The sequence below is a fragment of the Amphiura filiformis genome, chromosome 2, assembly GCF_039555335.1.
Source record: "Amphiura filiformis chromosome 2, Afil_fr2py, whole genome shotgun sequence".
NCBI classification, from domain to species: Eukaryota; Metazoa; Echinodermata; class Ophiuroidea; order Amphilepidida; family Amphiuridae; genus Amphiura; species Amphiura filiformis.
The window spans coordinates 83,743,117-83,768,881 of NC_092629.1; the positions used below are offsets into that span (position 1 = coordinate 83,743,117).

Below are 25,765 nucleotides of genomic sequence, written 5' to 3' on the forward strand. Positions count from 1 at the left end.
AAAATTGAGGGCGTCGCTGTGAAGCAAACCACACATTATGGCTTTAAGAAACAACAATAATAACACCGCAACTAATTAAACGATTTGATACCTTACATGTATTTGTATTATCTTTCATTTTAATACAATAGTAGTACAAAGTAGCAAAGCGTTATTTCAGAAATCGTATATTGAAGTCTTCCGATAAAAGTTTGTGTGCAGAGGTTACACTGTCCCGTTGCATCTGTCCCCTCGTTTATCTTTTTAAAAATTCCTTCGTAAATTGATAAAACGAAGACAATATCTCATTTTGACAACTGCTTATCCTTTTATAATTATTTTAATCAACAGTCCAAGTGTCGTTATTACCAGAGCAAATTACGTTCTGAATCTGTTTAATACAGTATGTCAAGGATACAGGTGTTCAAGTGTAATGTAGTTATGTATTTAGTTATCCTTTCCGGAAAGTTTGCGTTACTTGCTCACGAGGTGTTGGAATCGAGGAATAAAAAGGTGTATCAGAATGACCCATAAAATAACCCGCGCTCTAATTGTTTTGTCTATACCACAAAACGAAATTATATTTTACGTCTCCGGGTTTCAATCAAAGATTTTTCCCATGAAGTACCGACAAGGGTCATAATCATTGCGCAAATTGAAAATAATTAGAATAAATGTGTTATCTGCATACAAAAGGATAAACAGGTGTAAATACACAAGGGTACGCAAAGAAATTGTCATTTTAAAATAGTATCGAGTTGATCAGGACGTTCCAAACAATGGCATCCAAAGACACAGATATAAATACAATGTCAAAGCGTGCCACCAGCAACAAATGTGTTGAAAATAAACGTAGGCAAACGATCAATGTTGTTAAGCAGCTTGACAAAGCACCGGTTCGTTTTGATGCTATTAGCATGGTATCATCGTCTTCCTCGACTTATGATGAAGACAAGCGTCTTATACGTGAAATTATCGCCGATATCACCTCTGACAATGGTAGGTGCAAAGATATACACCGCTTTATGAAGATTCTAATATTCCAAGTGATCCCGTTGATTGCGCTTGTAGCATTCTCCGTGTTGTCGTTAATAGAAACGGTTAACCGTCTAAAAGCAGCAAAGGCGATACAAGAACATGCCTATGCCAATCAACGGATTGGGGACCTGATAGTCGCGTTACAAGTCGAACGCGGTCTAAGCGCCATGTATTTGGGATCGCAAAGAAGCAACCCTGAAGTCTTAGAGCAGTTGTATATCGGGCATGTTAACAGTAATATAGCGCTGAGTGCTTTGGATGTCTGGCCTGCAGAAGGAATTTATTCACAAAATGTCGGCAAGTTGGCGACGAAGAGTGATTTGCAGGAAATGATAAAATTTCATCGATGGCAGGTGACAAAAAACAGTGGGAACACGTCTGTGAGACATAACGTATTGTTTTATACTGCAGTTAATCAGGCATTGATGGTTACTGGGATTCTCGAGATCGTAGAAAATGATCAACACCACATCTGGTCTAAACTTGTAGCGCGAAACAATCTGTTACATAGTTCGGATTTGTTCGGTATAATGCGGGCTCTCGGAAGTGTTCATTACAGCTCGTGTAAACTGTCTGAAACCGATCTTGATTGGTTTGTTAAGGTATCTGCACAAGGAGAACTGTTATTGGAACAAGCATTTGATTATTGCACGTCATTAGCAGAAGAATATTATAACTTACTAAACGCTCATGAGTCCTGGATGCAGGGACTTTCAAATATGACATCTGATATTATCCACAACGTTGATGCGTGTGAAAAGTACGGTAAACTAACTGCTCGCGGCAAGTCTTTTCAATGGTTTTGGAACATCACTGTTGTCATCCAATCAATTGCTGAAATTCGCAACGGGACCTCCAATGTAATAGGAGAAGAGGCACAGAAGGTCATCGATGAAGCGCAAGTAAGCGCTTCAGTACATGGTGCAGTGACCATTGTAGTAGTATTAGGTAGTTTTATACTTGGTGCTTATTTCAGTAAACAGTCACATGAACTTGTTACTACTATCGGGCGTTACGCGCAACAGCTTACGGATAGAAAAAACGATTTACAAAATGAGAAAAAGCTGAGTGAGAGACTCCTGTATCAGATGTTACCGAGAAGTGTTGTGAAGCAGTTGAGAGAAGGCAGGTCTGTATTGGCTGAGAATTATCAGGCAGTTACCATTTATTACAGTGATATTGTTGATTTTACGATGATGGCAGCTCAGATGACACCCATGGATGTTGTTGATCTTTTGAACGAGCTTTACAGGTATTGTAAACCGATATTTCATGTAAGAAGTGATTGATGTAAGACTTGTTGGTTCGGGAATAAGAAGATTGAGAAGAAAACAGAGAAAGAGAAGACGATAACGAAGAAGATGATGATGACGAAATAAATGTTGAAGACGAATATTTCTATGACGAAAAAGAAGAAGAAGAAGAAGAAGAAGAAGTGCAGATATATAAATAAGTACATTCAAGCATTGCAACTGACTATACTAAGTTATCTTCATACGTCTGCAAACTTGACGCTACAATCTCCCAAATTGATATTAAAATCGGTTCTGCAAGCAATATAACTCGTCGACCGTATTACATACTGACGTATTCGACATTTTTAACATTTTTGAGAAAATTAGTATATTAGTTTGTTATGTTCTACTCTACATATTCACCAAACACCATGCCTCAAAGTGGCTTAATTAGTAAGATATTAATAAATTTAATTATGACGTATTTACAAAACCTTGAAATATCTGCATTACATAACGACGTATTTGCCGATCACCTATACTGCGCAAGGTCAGTGTATCGTATCTGCAATTTGAAGAATTTGCCCTTTCACATACTGACGTATTTGCGCAACGTATTTGCGCGACTCTATCATTGCACGGCAAAATTGCTGTTTTGTCCTTTTCACATACTGACGTATTATTTTGCGCAACTGTTTCACATACTGACGTATTTGCACGACGTATTTGTCATTTGAACGGCGAAATTGACATTAGTCTTTTTCACATAGTGACGTATTTTATTTAATATTGATTTTTTTGCAGAATAAATTATGCTCTGATAGTGATAAGTGAATTATATTGAAAATATGGTATTATTTGCATTACTGTTAACCTGGTTTTAATCGACAATAATATTTTAATCAAGATTATGCAGCAAATGAAAATCGCTAGATTTTCAAGTTCGATTTTCTCGAAATGCGTATTTTGCAAATACGTCAGTATGTGATACGGCTGACGAACTATGTAAGTGTTATTTTCCAGGCTATGCTCCGAGGATACTATAAGATGGTAAAAAGATAAAGAAGTGATAAGCACCCCTCCCCTAGTTGCTAAAAATAATTGTTTTTATGTGATGTGAAACCCACTTGAACCAAAAAAGTATCTGAAGCATTTTTTTCACTGCCGCTATAAAGGGCGGGGTTAATGTTAAAGGTCATATATATTGCTCGAACAACATCAATATCATTGGCAAGCCAATATTATGTGGACAATGAAAATGACTCCTTTTTTGAGAAAATAAGACGTTTAAAATTGATATTCCGCAAAAACCAACTTAAGCGATGAGTTCCTTCGAACGAGACAGATTTGACCTAGAAAAAAGTTGAGATGTGCCTGCTTTGAGAGAAGGGACTATAAACATTCTCAATGCACAGAACGTATACTGTTGGTGTTGTCAGAAAAAAACTCTGAATTAATTATTACAAATTTAATGGTTTTTAAACATATGGATAAAATCAGCCGCTTTTTTTTATATATTAGTAAATTGTGATATTACAATTCATCAATATCATGAGAAATATTTGGACTAAAAAATTAAAAAATATTTTGAGCTTAGAATTTCAGCGTGATCAATCTCAGACTAGTATATAAACCGTGTTAAGTCCACAAACTCATGTATCTGATTTCCCTGTGCGATATTGCAATACTATAGGTACTATAGTTTCAGTTGAATGAAATATTACAATGCAAACCCACAGTAACAATACTGTGTTAGGCTTTGTTTCCCAAATGAGAACAATAGTCTGCATATTGTTATGCAGCATTGTTATGGTAAATAATAGTACAACTCATTGTTGCTAATGTCAAACTTGTCAAAGTGATTGTGATTGTATCACACAAGTAAATGAGAGCATGATAGTGTCCGCTTCATTTACTTACGTCATCAGCCCGCTGCCTTGTAAATTAATTTCGCTTCAAACGGGGGAAGAACACGTACAACCCCGAACTTTACCCACACAATTTCTCTTTTTTCAGGAGAAATACGCATAAAAAATTGCAACGAGTGTCAACTTGTAATGTTATAATTATTCTCTTCGAATGGAGATAAACTTGTTTTTGCAATAGATCTGCCCTTTAAAATGGCTACAATTTTTGCCATATTGTTGTCTCTTGAGCTGAAATGCATTGATTGATATCGTGCAAATCCTCTGAAAGCTAACAAATGAACGTCTAGTGACAATAAAGGAAGACACCTTATCCCAGTGTCGAGGAGCTGAAAATTACCTTTTACCAGCATTTTGGCACTTTTTGCCAATTCTTTCCATCTATGCTGAATTTTCTCCAAATGGGTACTATATTTTGTCCCTTTTGGATGCTCCTACCTACACTACTCTATATTTCATCCTTTTCTACTTTTCATCCTTCTATCTGTCTACCTTCTCTACCTTGAAACTTCCTTTCGCAACACAGCTGGTTAGGAAAGGTGAGCCAAATTAGTTGGCTTGGTAGCTTGTTTTATTGTCTGGTGTTGTTTTTGGATTGGAGCTTCCGTCCTAAGTTTCGTAGAGGATGGGAGTTCTTATTCCACATACTAGGGTAAAGGCGCTGAATTCCAGTACTGATGGGTACATAAATCATTTCACACTGGCGGAGGTGAAGGTGACAGCGTAAACACACACGGGCATCAGGAAATGGGCGATGCTGTCAATTAAATCCGGACTGTGGACTAAAAGGTTGTCCACAGACGGACATCATCGTCCATTTCCTTTTGTCGGGTAAAAGCTAGTGTGGGTGCCAGCTTGTGTTGTGTCTATTCTTACCTCTTCCTCTTCATCTTTTCTTTCTTCCTGTCCCAATCATAGAGTTTTGTGTAGAAATGTGGATGAACCTCACTGCCTTGTGAGCGCCTCGGGAGAGGCAAAGGCTAGGGAGTAAACCTTACAAAAATCCGGAGTGGAGCCCCTAAGGCGGTCTGGTGAATTAAATTCAACACCTTCCGGCAGCTCCTGCATCCAAGTTGATGCCAAACGTATTGCTTCGCTCTCCTTTGGACTACATCAACGAGGCCAAGAGGGGGACTCTGATTACTGGGCAGCTCAGAGTCTCCAAAAAATTTGCCCATATTGGAGTAGCCTATCCCAATGGCTTTAAATCTTCATCATGGGCCAAAGAGCGGAAGAGGAAGATTTACTTCTCAACGGTCATTAGGCTGGTGTTGAACATGTCATCATTGGTCAACCTTCCAACACTGGCCAACATGTTCCAGATCGGGGGCGAACTACTACATATTGGTAGATCTCGGCTGCTGTGTGTCCAGAAATAAGCTGAAACAGGGCTGATCACCCGTAAAGCTGCTGGTTACTGGACCAAAATAATTCCCAGCAAAATTCATGATTACGAAAACTACAAGCAAATCTTCGAAAATACCGAGGGTAGATGAGCGGCAGTCTACTGTTGACTTCATGACGGACCAGCGGGAACTCGGCACACCATCACGAACTGTTGGCCCTGATTATTGTCGCCTGTCTACCTTCAAACCTCTTGTAATATCTACTTATAATGTCCGTACTGTAAATCAACAAGGAAAATGCATCAGCTATTCATGGGCTGTGCTGATGCAGGTATTGACATTGCCGGAATTCAAGAACATCGTCTCATTACACCAAGCCCAACCGATGAACTTTGGTCAGATGATAGGAACTGGGTTTTATCATTCAGTTCTGCTACCAAGCAAAGGCACGGAGGAGTTGGTCTGGTCATGTCCAAGCACATTCACAGATGTCTTAAGAGTGTTGAAGCTGTTTCCGAGAGGATACTATTTGTAACATTCCATGGCAACCCTCAGCTCAGCATCACTGTTGTATATGCACCCACTGAGTGCGCAACATCTTCTGACAAGGAGGAATTCTATTCATCTCTATCTGACCACCTGGATGGTATGAAAAGACACAACATCCATCTCATCCTCGGCGATTTTAATGCCAGAATAGGAACAGACAGTCATCTTTCCCATCCTTGGGTCATTGGTCCACATTGCTACCATGATTCAACAAATGACAATGGTGAGCGTCTGATCAACACCTGCCAGGAGTACAATCTCAGACCGGCCCAGATGAGATTCCCGCAACCCAGGAACCGTCTCTGGACTTGGACCCATCCAGCTGGATCAACCCATGCACAGCTAGATCACATACTAATAAACAGCAAGTGGGTAAATTCTCTCCGCAACTGTCGAGCATACAACTCGGTAGAAGTGGACTCCGATCATCGTATTGTGAGCATCTGTCTAGCTGCCAGTCTGCGAACTAGCAAAGGAAAACCTTGCAAGAGACCAAAATTCAACTGGAAGAAGTTGCAAGATCCTGATACAAAGGAGGAATTTCAGCTGGAGCTATCAAACAGATTCCAGGTCTTGAGCATTGATGACACCACACCCATCTCTGACAGGTATGAGACCTTCGAGACAGCGGTCCGTGAAGTTGCCGAGAAAGTTATTGGAAAGCAAGAGCCATGCGGACTACCAAGTTGGGTATCAGATGCAACCATCAGACTTAAACTTGAAAGGGATGAGGCAAAAAAGCGGTACTCCATTTCAAAGTCTCGTCAATCTAGAGAAAGATGGAGGAACTTGAACACCAGCCTTAACAACTCCTATAAATCTGATGAGCTTGCTACCCTCAATAAGCAGATGGAAGACCTGAAGCTGGCCGACGAGATGGGGAATTATACCACCACCTGGAAAATTATACACTCGCTTTCTGGGAATAACTCAAGAAAAGGGGTGAAAGTCAAAAAGAGAGATGGATCAGCTCCAACCAGTGACCATGAACTGCTTGAGGAATGGAAGGAATATTTTAGCTCACTCCTTAACAACGACAGTGGCACAGCAGCTTCAGAACTTCCTGCACCAGCTGTTGAAGATCTTCCTATTATCACTGAGCCCCCAACTCGTGAAGAAGTAGTCAAAGCAGTAGCAGCCATGAAGACCAACAAGGCAGCAGGATTGGACTGTGCTATAACTGCAGAAGCACTTCAGGGAGGAGGGATAGCATGATTGATATGATTCTCGAATTCTGTATGGAAGTATTCTCAACGCTGACACCACCACGTCAATGGGTTACGAATGTAATCATTCCTCTACCAAAGAAAGGTGACCTCTCTCTCTCATGACAAACTACCGTGGTATTTCGCTTATGTCCATTGCCGCAAAAGTGTACAACAAGATCCTTCTGAACAGGATCCGACCCCACATTGATCCTTTACTGAGAAGCAACCAGGCTGGCTTTAGATCTGGTCGCAGCTGTGCTCAGCAAATAAACATCTTGAAGAGGATCATGGAAGGCTTCAAGGAGTACCAACTTCCCTTAAGAGTCACTTTTGTGGACTTCAAAAAAGCCTTCGACTCCATCAACAGGTCCGTCATGTTTTCAGTGCTGCGGCATTATGGAATACCAAAGGTTGTGGTCAATGCCATCCAGGTGCTCTACAAAGACTCCAATAGTGCCGTTATGGTAGATGGCAGTATCTCAGAGCCTTTCCAAGTAACAACTGGAGTGCTTCAGGGTGATGGTGTTGGCACCATTCCTGTTTATTATCCTGGTAGACTACCTTCTGATGAAATCAACTTCTGGAATTGACGCTGGAATTGTTACCTACCCACGTCGATCAAGCAGGTATCCAGCCAAGATGCTGAATGACCTGGATTTTGCTGATGATATTGCCCTGCTGGAATTTTCCATAGACCGGGCCCAGTCACAGCTTACTAGGAGTGCAACTGCAGCAGCAGATCTAGGCCTTGAAATCAGCGCACCTAAGACAGAATATATGACTGCAAACTGTAACGCCCAACCAGCACTTGAAGTCTATGGTAGTACCATCAACCATGTCACAGACTTCAGGTATTTGGGTTCCAAGATGGGCTCTAGTGTTGGAGACCTAAAAGAAGAAAAGCACTAGCCTGGGCAGCTTTCTGGAAACTGGAACGCCTTTGGAGAAGCCCGTCCCTGCCAATCGAAACAAAAATCAAGCTGTTTCAGACAACGTGTGTTACTGTCTTTCTGTACGGGTGCGAGTCATGGGTAAATACCAAGGACATGGAAAACAAGATCAATGCATTTGCAACATCTTGCTACAGAGTCATGTTAAACATCAAGCGTGTGGATCGGATTCCAAACGAAACCATCTACAACCTGACCAACACCACTCCACTGGTTACCAGAGTCAAGATTCATCAACTCAAATTTCTCGGCCATATACTGCGTCTTGAAGATGGCGAGCCTGTGAAAGAATATGCGCTTTATATTCCACCACATGGGAAGAGGAAACCGGGACGGCCGCGCACACTGTACTTACAGTATGTCCAGCACCTCCTGTGAGATACTGAAGGGATGCTGCAGCCAAACAAAATTGTTTCGCTTGCCCAAGATCGCATTAGTTGGAGAAAGCTTGTAGTCGCCTGCTCCGCAGCCGACTGATGATGATGATGAGTGACAATGAGCACATTCCTGCCAATCTAAAATTATTTTCATAATTAAAATTCAAGATAACCGACAATGTGACATCCAATATGGTTGCCAGAAAAATGTTTTTAAGTAACATTTTTATGTGTACTCAAATAGAAGCCAATGCTTGTGCTGACGTAACTTAAACAAATGAAGAAGCATTATACAGACAACAAAATAAAACAAATTAAATTGGATGAATGGTCTTTGACTTGCATTGTAGATAAAAATCATTATTTTTAACAAACGCTAATATTAATTATTTAATTAATATATTGCACAATAAATGTTTTGTATGACACCGCAAAGGACCGACTTTTGATCTGTTGATGTGTCAATGAAATCCACAAAAAGTCCTTTGAGTAATGAGCGTCGTTAATCTTAAACGCAGGGCGGGTCAAAATGGACTAATTCTACTCATAAAATGGCCCTAAAAAGCATTTTGAAATGACCAATGTAGACCTGTTAAATGACTAAAATCAGGTTTTTTTACCCTCGTTCTGCGAAGAGGGTGATGGTTGTGCAACCAAGTCCTTGAAAATTTTCGTCAGGCATATTAAAGCGCTTTTGTTTACACTCAAATGACTAAGTAAATGCGCATATCCATCATTTGCGCTCATGGTAATGAAAAAAAATGTTACCCAAACCAACTTATCCGCAGATAGAGCAAGCTATTTGGATTGAGGGTGGGTTGAACCCAGTCATAGGTTTCTATTTTTATCTTAAGAAATTATTCTGAAGAATATTGACTCCACTCCTGGTATTTTAAATAGGCACTCCTTACATGTTTAGCAGAGAATGCGGTAAAAATTACTGTTCGTGGGATTTGACCTGAAAATAAAATTAGCATATACATAGAATTTCCAAAATTTGACAGGGCATGTTCACATTTTTACGTCAAAGCAATATTCTGGACATTCTGTAAGCATGGTAAGGAATGTATGTACTTATTACTTATGGTATCAGTGGATAGAGGAGAGCTATAACAAATAATTAGAGCCAGAACTAGCTATGTCCATTTGTTTTCTCAATTACATGTTACTCATTTCGGCAACAAAATGTACGGTTAATTATGCCCTCCATAATAAATGCAAGTGACTTTGGGGATATGCATGGTATAATGAACAGTTAGTTAGACGCAAGTGACCATGCTTATATTCCAAAGTCAGAATTAACCGTCCATTTGTTACCGAAATGAGTAACATATAATTGTGAAAACAAATGGACATAGCTAGTTCTGGCTCCAAGCCCTCGATATAATGTCGTTTGATATAGAAACATGTAGGAGAGGGACTTGCAACAACCCCTTCTTCCTCTTTGTAGTTCATGTTACAAAAATGGCTCATAGGACAACGATTACTGTTACACAACTTTGGTCGTCCGTGCAAACCATTCGAGACAACAAACCTGGGTTAATAACATCATTAATATCATTAAGGTAATTGGTAGTATTGTATTTACTCCAGACAGATAATAATAAGCTATATTTAGTTAATCAAGTCTTCGTTATGACTCATTATCGTTACTATTGTTAAAAATGAAGGGTATGGTACAATTATCTAAATAGATTCTCTTGAGAAGTCTTACATTCGAGTTTTTTGCTCCAAAAGAAAACAAATCTCATTTCAAAAACACCAGCGTGTTGATCAGGACGTACGTATATTAGTATCGCTCTTAACAATGGCATCCAAAGACACAGCTAGAAAGATAATGTCAAAATTTGACACTAACAATAAGAGTGTTGAAAATAAACGGGGAGATTCGGTTGATCATGTCAAGCAGCTTGACACAGCATCGGATAGTTTTGATGCTATAAGCGTGGTATCAGCGTCTTCCGCGACTTATAATGAAGAAGACAATCGTCTTGTACGTGAAATTATCGCCGATATCACTTCTGGCAGTGGTAGGTGCAAAGATATACACCGCTGTATGAAAATTCTTATATTCCAGGTGATCCCAATGATTGTGCTTGTAGCATTCTCCGTGTTGTCGTTAAAAGAAACTGTTGACCGTCTGAAAGCAGCAAAGGCTATACAAGAACATGCCTATGCCAATCAACGGATCGGGGACCTGATAGTCGCGTTACAAATTGAACGCGGTCTAAGTGCTATGTATTTGGGATCGCAAAGAAACAACCCAGGGGTCTTAGAGCAGTTGTATATCGGGCATGTTAACAGTAATATAGCGCTGAGTGCTTTGGATGTCTGGCCTGCAGAAGGAATTTATTCACAAAATGTCGGCAAGTTGGCGACGAAGAGTGATTTGCAGGAGAAGATTAAACGTCATCGATTGCAGGTGACAAATAATAGTGGAAACACGTCTGTGAGGCATAACGTATTGTTTTATACTGCAGTTAATCAGGCATTGATGGTTACCGGTATTCGGGAGATCGTAGAGAATGATCAACACGACATCTGGTCTAAACTTGTCGCGCGAAACAATCTGTTACATAGTTCAGATTTGTTCGGTATAATGCGGGCTCTTGGAAGTGTACATTACAGTTCGTGTAAACTGTGTAAAACCGATCTGGATTGGTTTGTCAAGGTATCTGCACAAGGAGAAATCTTATTGGAGCAAGCATTTGATTATTACACGTTATTAGCAGAAGAATATTATAACTTAATAAACGCTCATGAGTCCTTGATGCAGGATCTTTCAAATATGACATCTGATATTATCGACAACGTCGATGCATGTGAAAAGTACGGTAAATTAACTGCTCGCGACAAGTCTTTTCAATGGTTTTGGAACATCTCTGTTGTCATCCAATCAATTGCTCAAATTCACAATTGGTCCTCCAATGTAATAAGAGAAGATGCACAAAAAGTCATCGATGAAGCGCAAGTAAGCGCATCAGTACACGGTACAGTTAGCATTGTAGTAGTATGCGGTAGTTTTATACTTGCTGTTTATTTCAGTAAACAGTCACATGAACTTGTTACTACTATCGGGCATTACGCGCAACAACTTACGGATAGAAAAAACGATTTACAAAATGAGAAAAAGCTGAGTGAGAGACTCCTGTATCAGATGTTACCGAAAAGTGTTGTGAAGCAGTTGAGAGAAGGCAAGGCTGTACTGGCTGAGAATTATAAGGCAGTTACCATCTATTACGGTGATATTGTGGATTTTATGCCGATGGCAGCTGAGATGTCACCCATGGCTGTTGTTGATCTTTTGAACGAGCTTTACAGGTATTGTAAACCGATGTTTTATGTAAGATGTGATTGCTGTAAGACTTGTTGGTTCAGGAAGATGAAGATGTAGAAAAGTAATGATGACGAAAGAAATGAAGAAGAAATGGAAGAAGAAGAAGAAGAAGAAGCAGAACTAGATGGCACTGTTGTGTTTGAGCAAACACAAATATCTATGCCTGTGATTTCCAGCCTACACCCCCACCCACCCCGACACACTTAACACACATTCTGACACCTCGTAATGTGTTTAATGTTAAAAGGGCTATCAGTATACGTGGGGCATTGTAGCTGCTTTATTTACTGAATAACGGCCGGCCCTACATATGTTTTAGCGTTTGGGCCCTGGGGCCCATATAATGTGACATAATGTGGTTCATATACACACAACAACCAGATTTTAGCCATGTAGCTACTTTATTTGCTGAGAAAAGGCTGGCCCTTTGTTTTTACATTTGGGCATCTGTGGCCCCTAGCCTTAACCATCTGGGGCCGAAATGGGTAACAGGCACATTTACAAGTAAAGGCTCATACATGTGCCACATATAAGCCCTAATGCCCTTGTAGTTTTAGGACCAGCCTTGTCAATCTGTTGACCCTTATTTTAACATTTGAGGCCATGGGGCCCGTATTATAAGACATATGGGGCTCATATATACCTGTAAATATAGAGTACTCATAGGGCTATCAGTGTACCAACTCAGGGCCATGAGGCTACTTTATTTGATGCGAAACATATTTTGTATTTTTACATTTGGGCCCCTGGGGCCCGCGACCTTTGACCTCTGGGATCGAGACTACCTTAGGAAATTTCTAGGGGTCATGGGCCATCATTGTACCAAGTATAAAGAAGAAGAAAAAGAAGAAGAAGAAGAAGAAGAAGAAGTAGTAGTAGTATTTGGAATTGAAATATCGGCAAAAATAAAGTATCCCCAAACTATTTATTATTATTCATATATCAAAGCTAGTCCTTTTAAGTTTCATTAGGAAGATCAAATCTTGTGAACTTTTACTTTTACATCAATTTCAATAATGCCCATGGGTTGTCTGTAGGTAACTTACGTTACTAAGGTTTATTGAATATGCTAAAAGACAATTGGATATAAGATAATACTTGCTGTCGTATTGTAAAGTACATGTCGCATTTTCAAACCAAATCTTTTGTCAGTTCTTGATGCTTTTATTTAATATGCAAAATTCAACGAATTTCAAATGAAACTTCACAAGTCACAAGTAGGATACTTTACATTGAGCTTATTTTCTGCAATGCCCCTTTCCTAAATCCCTATAATACATGACGACACTATTAGAAAAACGATCCAGGGGTAATGAGGTGCAGTTTACATTATGTTTCAATCTAATAGGTTACATTCTAACTTAAAAGTGCCCGACAAGTATGCTGGAAAGGCATTAATGAAATAATATTTGATTAAGGGATCTAAAACGAGCGTTTATTGCGTTTCAACAGTATTTTTTGTGGGACATGAGAGCACCTCATACCTATCGAATTGCATTCTGAATACGAAGCATGTCTTTCTGATATCAAATAATTTTCATTTTTGAAAATCACAATATAATACAAATTTTATGACAAATTATAAAAATTTGATATTTTTCAAATTTTTGATATATAACAGTCCTCGAAGTAAATTATATAAATCTAATAATATTTTGATGGTATTTTAAAAACTCAAAGTGCGAGCCAAATGAATACACGTTTGATTAAGAACGAGCAACATTAAATATCAAGAACATTTCATTTGTGACACAATATTTTGACCATCCCTCAAACAAACTCGTGTGGTTTTCAAAAGGAATTATTCCAAGCAAAAAAAAATCATTTTTGCGGGTGCAGTTTGGTTGTTGTTTGCTTGTACAAAAGAAATTCACAATGCGAGTTAAAGCATGCGTAAAAATATAATTCAATGTGTGCGACATGATTTGCCAAGTACTGCCGATTTATCTATTTTGACCCGTCATACGTCTACAACCTTGACCATACAATCTCCAAAAATTGATATAATAATGAAAGTGTTATTTTCCAAGGGGTTACTAACGATCAAACGATAGAGTAGTGATAAGCAACCCTCTCCTGCTAAAGTTGCTGACAATAATTTTTTGTATGTGATGTGAAACCCATTTGAACCAAATGTTTACACCCAAGTGACTAGAAAATTCGTAGATCCACCATTTACGCTCATGGTAGTGATACAAATGTTAACCACTACCTTATTCGGAGGTAGGATATAAAGTTATTCCCCATTGGCTCTAACAATAATCTTTAAGGTATTGAAATATCGCCATCTCAAGTACCTGAATAGTACCTGAATATAGGCCCTTAGTATACTTTTGCTTTGGTGTATTGGTCTTCATCATTGTATATCTTTATACCTTTTTAAGTTTATACCTTTTTCTTAAACTCCTTTTGTATTGCGCCTTGAACATCTTGTTTTGATGGTATGCGCGAGTTATAAATCCATTACGTTAAGATAAGTTAAAGCCATATTTTATCATTTCCATAAAAATAGATTAGTATTTCTTTTCCATAAAATGTTAGCTTTTACTGTCAGATATATCCCCTTTTAATTCTAAGCTGAACAAGTGAGGTACAGCAAATAAAATTGGAATTTACTACCAGCGCCGATGTACGTACTGTGTTATGAACATCGAGTACGCGTTCGACTAATTTAACGACGCGTCGCGACGGTTCCTACGTTTTATTCAAAATCTCGGATTGTGACTTAACTAGAGTCTTGATTTTTGCAGGGTATGTTAGTTTAATAACGTACATTATAATTATGTAAAAAACAGAATTTTGAAAAATATTAAGGGCGTCTTCCTCAGCAAATGTTATAATATGGCTTTAAGTTAAGGTAGCTTGGTTCGAATAGCCATTCCTTCATGGTTTGCAGACAATGCGGTGAAAATCGCTGTTCGTGGGATTTTTACCCGATAATCAAATTAGCCAATTCCCAGAATTGTCAACATTTACGAGGGCGTGTTCACATTGTTACTTCAAACGTAATTGGTAGTATTGTACTTCAGGTAGAAATATAGGCTATAATGAGTTAATTAAGTAAGTCTTCGTTATGATTTGTTATCTTTCATTGTTATTTGACATTGTTTTGCCGTTTCTTCGTCTAAAATATTAATTACGTATACTTACTATTGTTGACTTAAGGGTTGGTACAATAATATATTCCGTATACCTTCCTTGATTAGTATAGTACAGACTTGACATTTAATATGGAATATTTCTTCACGAAGTGTCAAGACTAATCTGAGGGGTCTGCATAAACCGCACGGGTTAAATATTTATTTGGGTGTGTCGGGAGTTGGTGTCAAATATTTTAATATAAATACTAACGTCACGGCTGTGTAAGAACCTGTAAGAAAAATATTACTGACTCACGAAAGATATACAGATTGTCTTGAGATGTCTGACATAAAAATTTGACATATATTGAATGCAGCTTCACAGATTTGGCAGGTGGAATGATAGAATAAATACTTCAATACTCTACTCTAAACACATGTCAGTAACCAAGCAGTTGTCCAACTGCAAAACAGTAAAATGCACTGACACGGAACAGCTTCCAGGACCACATTCACAGGCGAATAATTGGAACCCAGCAAATGAAATCTGTGAGAATGCGTACAAGTTCTTTACACAAGTGATTATTTCAAAAGAGTAAGTGGAATAGTGTGGGACGGGGCTGCTTATGCTTTTCACACACTTTCTTTAAGAAACAGGTCTTGTTCCACAGTATTCCATTTACTCACAGATTTCTTGTGTTGGGTGCCAGTTATTGGACTGTGAATGTGGTCCAGGAAGCTGTTCCATGTCAGTGCATTTTGCTGTTGCGTCAGTTGGACAACTGTTTGGTTACTGACCAGTATTTAGAGTAAAGTATTAAAGTAATACTGTGTGCAATTTTTGTTAATTTTTTTATGGACTGGATTTTAAGATATGACCTTGTGAAAAATTATAAGTTTCTTTTTGAGGCCAGTTTATATCTTCTATTGCCCACCAAACAAAGCAATTATATCTTTATTACAGCCATTTTAAAATCCGGTTTTCGAGAAAGAGTTGCTTTGGCCTAAAATTAAAAAAACGTTGATTGACTGCTGTATTTCACGAGAATCCTGTAAACGCACAGGGGAAGAGTATACGTCGAAGCCCGTACAGGCACTTGCAACTGTATCGTAAACTTAATCAAATCATAAAATGATGATCCAGTATTATGCAAAATAACACTTTGAATCAACACGTGTTTCTGAATCAGGCTGTTTAATACATGAGCCTTTACCGATGGGGGTGCGTTTATGTTTTTTTGGGGTGGGGTGCAGGCCTAGAAATAAGAAGTAAAATCCAAGGGTCCTCTGGACCCCTGCCTTTGAAATATCAAGGGTCCTTACCAATTGTCAAGGGTCCGACGCCGGACCCATGCCTTTGACATTTCAAGAGAGAGAATTAGCTACGGTCCGCCGCGGCGATCAAGGTATGTAGATTGTAAAAAAATGAAATCCCGGGTTGAGAACTTGATGGGAAACTAAAAGGAGCTGGACCTATTATGTGAACCAGATTTTCCAGTGGAACAACAAAACTAGGATTTTCTGATCTTTGCTTGGTTCAATTTTTACGGGTCACGCGGACCCGTACTGTAGGAAATTTGCGGGTCCGCGCCTACTTTGACGGGTCTTTGACGCAAGGACGCGCCTTATTTCGAGCGCTGGTGGGGCGGGGTGGGGGGTTATAGAGTGGAGGGGGTGGATGTGTATGAGGGGATGAGTGGGTATGAAAAGATCTCGCATGTACAACTCGTACGCATATCTCAAGAACCACAGGACCTACAAAAGTATATCTGTGATATTTGAATTCTTCTACACGCTCGCTTTGAATTTTGCAAGATGCTGTGAACTACATTTTTTATTAAAAAGACGCAATCATGCTTTCTAGGAATTCCTTCCCGTAATCAGTTCTGATATGAACATGAAAGTTCATCTGTACTAGTACACCGTAATTATAGTAAATTAAACTCCTGATCATCATTTTGAGACAAAGAACTCAATCATTTTATACTAATTACCCCCACAAATGAAACAGGAAATGTCATCTTGTGAGTGGGAAAAGAATGGATTTTGTAATCCAATGCCAATTGTCACAGGATTTAAAGTACTAATATTACTTCATTTCTTTAATTATATAGGATCAGTTATTAATATACTCCTGTTTCCATGTAATAATTACAAATTTATATTCTGACATGACTAATCAAAATATACAATGGAACACAATTACGTTCCCAACATGATCCGTATACCAACGTAAAAGGTTGTCGTCTATTTCAATATAATTAGGTAATAAAAATCCAAAACCAAAAATATAAAATATTAAGGTATCAACGGATGACTGTTTTTTTTTTAGTTTTTTTATTTGGTGTTTTTTATTTCAAATTACTTGGCAACGCCACTGTATATCTGAATTGTAACGGTACAGCCACACATGAGTGATTGAGGATTGTCCAATAGCAAAATTCGCTGCATATTAATGGTAATTTTGATCTATTTTAGTACCAAAAATAAAAAATAAAAGTACGAAAGAGAAAAAAGTACCAAAAAAGAAACTAAGAAAGAAAGAAAGAAACTAAGAAAGAAAGAAAGAAAGAACGAAAGAAAGAAAGAAAGAAAGATAGAAAGAAAGAAAGAAAGAAAGAAAGAAAGAAAGAAAGAAAGAAAGAAAGAAAGAAAGAAAGAAAGAAAGAAAGAAAGAAAGAAAGAAAGAAAGAAAGAAAGAAAGAAAGAAAGAAAGAAAGAAAGAAAGAATGAATGAATGAAAGAATGAAAGAATGAATGAAAGAATGAAAGAAAGAAAGAAACTAAGAAAGAAAGAAAGAAACTAAGAAAGAAAAGAAAGAACGAAAGAAAGAAAAAAGAAAGAAAGAAAGAAAGAAAGAAAGAAAGAAAGAAAGAAAGAAAGAAAGAATGAATGAATGAAAGAATGAAAGAAAGAAAGAAAGAAAGAAAGAAAGAAAGAAAGAAAGAAAGAAAGAAAGAAAGAAAGAAAGAAAGAAAGAAAGAAAAAGAAATTTCTGATATTAACATGAAAGTTCATGTACTAGTAATCCGTGATTATAGAAATTATAGAGTTCTTTTTGCTATATAGAGATTATCAGTACAAATACAAATCGTGTTTTTTATTAAATGTCGGCATTTCAATAGGAATCTCGTAATCCAATGTCAATTGTCACAGGATTAAAATACTAATATTACCTTAATTATTTTAGTGACTTGTTATTTGTATAAGACCACGTATCATTATTCTTAAGCTTCTACGTTATAATAACTAATTTATATTCTGATTGGCTGATCAAAATACAAAGAAATGCAATTACACCATATATGAATGTGAAAGGGCGCCATCTATTTAGAAATCCAAACCAATAATATTACAGGAAAATATAAATGGTTGAATTTGTTTACAATCCAAATAACTCGTCACTGTGTCTGTATACCTGTACTTGATATGCATTTAATGTGAATCTCTTAAAAGTGTCCGCAACTAAATCGTGATTTCCATTAAATGACAGTTCTATGTAAGGATATATAATGAGATGTTCTACAACTCGCTAAATCCTTTCGTATTGATGGCAGTTTCGTACATATTCGTTTTAGTTTTGTTTGCTTGATTGGTAATGAAATGTGATTTTGCCATTTTGCCAGTGAGTCATGGATCAGCAGCAGTTGGGCGCGAGTGAAACTCACTAAATCCATTTGTGTTGATGACATTAGTTTCATCCGTATTCGTATAAACTTTGCTACCTTTCTTCCTCTAGTGTTAATCAGAATACGATCGCCATTCTTAGCGAGTCATGGATCTGCCGCACTCCAGATCACCAGTGTTAATTGAACCATTAGAAAATGATGTGAATCATGTGACTGATAAAAAAGAGTCATTAGATACAATAAGTTATGCTTCTTCATTCGGTCCAGACGTGCAAGAAAAACGCAGAATGAAACAAGTTATAGACCGTGCGTTCCAATCTCGTCGCTCAAGGCAACTTTTGAAAATGTTAAGCTACCAAGTCATACCACTCATCGCGTTAGTGATAATGTGCAGTATGTTGCTGAGTCAATCGGTTAATGCTAATGCAAGTGCGTCAGAGCTACAATCGGTTGTCATTAATAACGACCAGATAGGAAAGCTGGTCGTGTCTTTGCAAATTGAAAGAGGACTGAGTGCTTCGTTTCTAAGCTCAAATGTAACCCAAGATAATATCTTTGCAGCACTTCAACAGGGGAGACGGAATACAGATTCAGCTCTTAGTAACATTGGTAAGTGGCCAGATGTAATTGATAAGGCAGAATTACAAGAGTCAATTTGGGATCATAGATGGAAGGTGGACAGACGACATAAAGATACACCTTTCGTGGCGAATATAAAGTTTTACACTGGCATTAATGACAAACTGATTAAAAGTATTTTAGCCCAGTTACGTAGTGTTGAGTCGGACGTATGGTTTCAATTAGTCGCACTGGAGACTCTGCTTTTAGCAACAGATCTTTTTGGTATTGAAAGAGCTTTAGGAAGTGTGTATTTCGTCAAATGTATGCTGACTTTCAGTGACTTGCAATGGTTTAATACTGTTCGTGCCCAAGGCGAGTTGCTCATTCAGCAGGCCTTCAATTATTACCATAAACTAGAGACTTACTTTGCCGAACAAGAACATTTCACAATGGATGCTGAAAATGCTGTAGAAGCAATGCGTGCTGAAATAAGTCTCAACAAAGACGCGTGTAAAATATATGGGAAATCTGAGCTGGAGGAAATGTCATTGCAATGGTTTCGCAATAGCACGGTTATGATCAATCTTCTGGGTACTGGAAGAAGTCATATTGGTTAAGATATCCAACGGCATGCTGATGACGTAATAAGAACATCGAAAAACTTAATTATAACGTATATCTTAGTGACATGCCTCAGTATTATCGTCTGTCTTATCTTAAGTATTTTCCATGGTATCAGCTCGCACCGTATTTTATCATCAATTGGGGTATATGCTAGTGACTTAAGCGGAAAGACTGTAGAGTTAGCGACGGAAAAGAAACTAACGCAACGTTTATTGTATCAAATGATACCTAAAGTCATCGCAAAGGAGCTTCAAGCTGGAAAAACATTAGAGGCTACACTCTATGATGAAGTTACGGTGTATTTTAGCGACATCAAGGGTTTTACTCATATTTCGGCCCGCAGTTCTCCTATTGAGATCGTTCATTTACTAAACAAGCTGTACAGGTATGTATGTTGAATACTTAGGGTTTTATTTTGAAACGTATTTCCAGTAATTTTTGTTAATATAAAGTAAATAATTATTTTACAGGTCTGTCTATAAACCCGTGTCGGGAGTTTATTGTTTGCTAACATGAAGTACATATTAAAGAATAGTCTCAGAACGTCTTTTCAGACCATAATTATTGTTTGCTATTAGACTGATTCCAAACATCACATCAAAATGTGTATCATGCCGCACAATCTAGATACTAGTCGAAATTTTTAAACTTTGGTTTTGAGGTCAAAAGTCAAATTACGCACAGGAGGTATCCCAACCAGCGATGATAGCAATATCCTTTATTATTATATAATACGAAGATTTTAGCTATACCGCACATTTTTAATACTGCACGGTAACACCATGCAAGATATTTTGATACTGAACGGGCCCGAACATTTTGTGTTGTCGCTCGCAACTCGTAGCGCGTTACGCGGCATACCTCGCGCGTGGAGAGACCAAAGCATGCGTAATTGGTTGAGTTACGCAATATGCTGTTTTGTACCGCCGGCAAACATCATGAAAATGATTACAAAATGTTTAGTTTGATACCTTGGTGTTATATAATAATAATAATGGATGGCTCCTCGAGTTCTCAATTTTTCCACGAGATCGTACTAAGCATCGCCAGGGTTCGAACCTGCAATCTCTCGCTCCATAGTCGAACGCCTTATCGATTGAGCTAACTTGACTGCATAACACAAACTTTGAGTTCTTAGTTGCTAATGAACTTTGTTGAGAATTTAGAGCAATATCCTAGTTCCTATTAATGAATCAAAAAGTCTGATGCATATCGAAGGACATTGATTTATAATTTGATGAAAACGCATACTAGTGGCGTCAATGACGACGATTTAAAAGTCAAAGGACATCGATCTACAAAATCAGGTGGATATTAAATTCAGCACACATAAATGAATACATGCTTAGCTACCTGACCTTTGCACTAGTTAATAAAAATTTGATAGCCATTTTAGGTGACTATGAATCAGCAGCGTTCCGGATCGCTATTGTTGGCTGAATATTTACATAACGATATGAATTATGGATTTGAGAAGAGAAATTCATTAGATATCAACAGTAATGCTTCTTCAGCCAGTTCCGATGCGCAAGAAAAACGCTTAATGAAACAAGTTTTAAACGATGTGTTCCGATCTCGTCGCTCAAGACAACTTTTGAAGATGTTAAGCTACCAAATCATACCAATCATTGCATTAGTGATAATGTGCAGTATGTATGTTGAATACTCAAGTATTTTTTTGAAACGCATTTCCTTAACGTAAATACTCAATATTCTGTCTATAAACTTGTGTCAAGTTCATCAAAAAAATCACTAATATAAGGGAGTTTTCAACAAAAGTTTGGTGGGATGCTTGGGTAGGATGAGCATCCCACCAAAAACTGCTTTTGTTGCAAACCCCCTATATCAATGATATTGTTTGATGATTTTTTGATGTGTTCTCAAAATTCGGCAAGTGGATGTAAGGGGTTTTGAAACTAAGCTCTTCATATATACGCCAGTGGAGAATTATGATATGCCAATGCATCCGTAGGTATATTGGTACAATGTCATTAAATACTCGGACAAGAAACAATAAACAATAGATAAAAAGACAGATTTGCACTACAGACCTTTGTTTCAGGCCACGCACACGACGTAAGCATCACAAATGCAGGTGTCTATTAAACACGTTAGCGAATTCGGAAAGTCCCAAAATTATTAATACTTATTTATTATTCGTTATACGCTTGTAAACTCTTGTAAACTGGAAGGCGTATGTGGAAAATGGTAATTGTGTCATAGCCCGATGTTAAGGAAACAAACAGGTAGGCCTAAAGTATTAATCAAAATCAAGAATGATACCACAGAAATCATCTTACTCATTGCGATTGATTCAGGCCTGTATTATGAGTAGAAATGAGAAGAAATGTGCTAAACAAGAAACTGTTCGTACTTGGCTGATCCTCGCTGGATGAAGGTCATTGATTTATTGTTAACAGAGGTGCCTCCAAGGATAATAGAAATCAGGATGTTACAATCACTCATTAGCAGATGTGTCCAATTCTTATGTAATAGCGTATTGTTATTAAAATGATGCCCCGACCTTGCTAGAAGGCGCTAATAATATCTGCAGACAGTCTGTAGACAGAACTTGACTCGAATTTAATGTTTGGGTCAGAGCATCTTCTCGGGTTGGATTAAAATGCACAATTAAATAGCTGTTGTGTAAATTTGTTAAAATAAATGTTAACATTCAATTTATTGTGTGTCAAGTTTGTACGTGACTTTTTAGCATCTAAAGTGCCGAGCTCGGGTGCAATCCAGCAAACCACAAATATATCTGCATTTAAAAAAGATGTTAATTGACCAAGATAAACAATTGAGATTATAAATGACAATTAACTACATGTAAACCAGCTGCCAATCTGAAAGTACTGCAGAATGCCCACGTGATTTTAAGGGAATCCCGATTCACGGGTGCTTTGCTCTAACACCGTAGTCAATATTGTGTGGTTTTCTTTACCTACTTATAAAATCAATAATTCATGCCGGGAGCCAAATACCATTATATGATTAGTGAAGATTGATATTCTTTTCGCACGAGGACATGAATTCAAATAAACAGACAAATACGACGCCATAATCTAAGATCACGTGAAGTATCACATGTTTTTGTGACTTCAAATACTCACTTGTATTTCATATATTATACCTGTTATGCATTTCCTTCGTATTATTGACAGTAAGTCCTAAGTTTGACATTCCCTTATCAACTTAGAAGACTTTCTTAGAAAAAAAAATATCATTATTTCCTGATGGGATCATAGTAGTTGACCCCATTTCCGCCCGTCGTGACGGCGATAGAGTGCGTTTTCACTTCGGGAGTCCACAGGTACGATTCGCTAAACTTATAACACCTTTATGTGGTGACCTCAATCCCATGGACCGAGTAAGAGATTATATGAATTATTTATAACCGATCTATACCTTGCCTCACTTTGTTGACAGAAAGCCAACAAAATTCGAAATAGGTTTGCGTGGTAATACAAAAATCGTGAATTTAGTGTCATTCCCTGGTGCCTCCTGTCATGGCTCCCCAGACCAATGGTACGTTCGAATCGATATGTTGGACGTCCAAAGGTCCCGTAAACGTATTATAGCAGACGCGACCGCCCCTCTAATTTTTGCACAGCGGCGCCGCCCTCCCCCTTAATTTTTGCTCAGCGGCGCCTGACTTTGTGTGGGTGCTGAGCAGGGGTGCGGTGACTCGGCACCCATGGCGCCCCCTATTGAAAATTCCTGGATCCGCTCATTTTCTTTTCCGAACACGAATAGACGAATAGACCAGGCTTGTTCGTCTGTTATGAATATACAAGTCACCATAAGCCAAATGCTGCATTGTGTTATATTTGTTTTACCAATATTGTTACTTTTAGATTTAATTTACAATGTATTTACTTGTTTTGTTTTTAATATGGCAAGTGTTCAGAACAAAAAGTTTCAAACCTCCAATGTGCAGCAATAACGTGTATAACATATATTGTACATGTATTTACACTGAGTTCAAATTCATTTAACAAATGCATGGATTTGACAGAAGAAACTTTGCTTATTCCAAATACAACATCGAAATGCATATCATGCCACAGCTTTGCTACCAGTTAAAATGTTGCACGTTGATGTTGAAGTTAAATCTCGCATAGGTTTATCCTACCCAGTGATGATATAACATTGAGCTTTAATACAATCCAGTCTGATATAGTACATCGAACAAAGCCGTTAGAAAAACAAGTTATTACGTGGGTTGTGAATTACAAGATTCAACAATTTATTTGGAATTAATGATATTGTAAGATTCTTCATATTGTAAGATGCATTACATTTTGCATCAGAGCTCTGCCATTGTTTTGTTATTAATATATCATGTACAAATGAAACTCAAGGTCATTATTACTTTATTATGGTCAAATTGTGATAATGATAACTAAGATTTTCTTTAATTCGTATTTTATTGGATTATGGCATATTATCTGAAATTGGAAAGACATGGGTTTCTACACTTTTTCATAATCCGGAATTGAAGAAGAATACCGTCGAATCCCATCTACACGCTGTAACAATAGAAATTATACAATTGCAATTTTGCTTCTCAGACAAAAATAAAAGAGATCATGGCAACAACGTTATGTGCAGTGGAATCATTAATAGCTAGGCTAACAGACAAATTTTTATTTGTGACCAGATCTGATCCAACCAAGCTAAATTCGGCAATATGGAAACTGAGATGTAGTCAAAAATTGGAGAAAAAAATAAAAGGTTCATAACTTTTTAACTGGGAATTCAACATCAGTAAGTGTAGGTGTGTAGTACCCCCTTAAGCTATAGACTTGTCTGTAACCATCAAATGGATGCCACAACTCTACACGCTTTGCGTTTCTGTGGCATCCACATCTCACATACCACATTATTAAAGTATTATTTTGTAATATTAATATTAGTATCTCAATTGTAATTTATTTGGCATTGCATTGTTACTAATTTATTACAATTTTTTTTTCCTATATCATGTTATTTATGTGTATGTGTGTTGAGATGAAAATAAAACAGAACTGAACTGAACTGAACTGATCAAATCGGGTCACAAAGTATCAGAACACCAAAAAAAAAACATTTTCAACACTAAACCATATTTGGTAAATTTATTTTGTTAATCATGTTAATAGATGCACTATCTAATGCTGTACATGATGACACTCCACTGAGTTCAATGTGACCTCAAGAAGTAAAGCTACAAGAATATGATTGACAAATTGACCTATTCAACAAGACACGGACTAGACTTTGAGAGTGATGGATGGCTAATTTATGCAAGCCTATTTTGTTTAAATTTAAAACAAAAGGAACAAAAGAAAGCTGAAACAAAAGAACTGAAAAATAAAAATGTTGTGAAAAGGTGAACCATGCGTAACGATGTAAATCATGTGAATTAGAAGAGAGATTCATTAGATATCAGCAGTTATGCTTCTTTATTCGGTTTCGATGCGCAAGAAAAACGTAGATTGAAAGTGTTAGAAGACGTGTTCCAACCTAAGCTTTTTCCTAACAAGCTTTGAACAGTCGTCTTAGGGCATATAAATAAAGGCACTTAATTTAATACCCATGTGAGCAGATGGGCGCTGACATTACAGCGTCAAGACAGGATGTCTGGAAAAGTGACCTTTGGCACAACGGGTGGTCTTCCTGTGTATTATAATTGGAAACGCGGGATGCATGTTCAAAATTTCTAGCAAATTTGTCAGTTTTTTCCGTCGATCAAAACTTTCACAATTTAGTTCTTGAAAACATACTAAAAACAGAATCCCCCAATGTATATTTAAGTTGCCTTTAAAATTTTCAGAAATTTTGATGATATTTGTCAGAAAAATTCCCATCTCTTAGCATTGTAGCACATCTACTGATCACTTGGTGGTATTGGTATAGCGGCGCCCATGGGTCACGTGGGCAT

The 25,765-nt window shown here is 37.7% G+C and overlaps 1 protein-coding gene across 1 annotated transcript in view; it reads left to right on the forward strand.

The window, feature by feature from the left end:
* Positions 1–758: 758 nt before the first annotated feature.
* LOC140172031 (uncharacterized) overlaps positions 759–25,765 on the forward strand; it is a 38,728-nt gene continuing 13,721 nt past the window's right edge. Inside the window, exon 1 of the mRNA XM_072195381.1 lies at positions 759–2,269. Within this exon, the coding sequence (XP_072051482.1) occupies positions 759–2,269 (1,511 nt within the window). The remainder of the gene's footprint in view (positions 2,270–25,765) is intronic.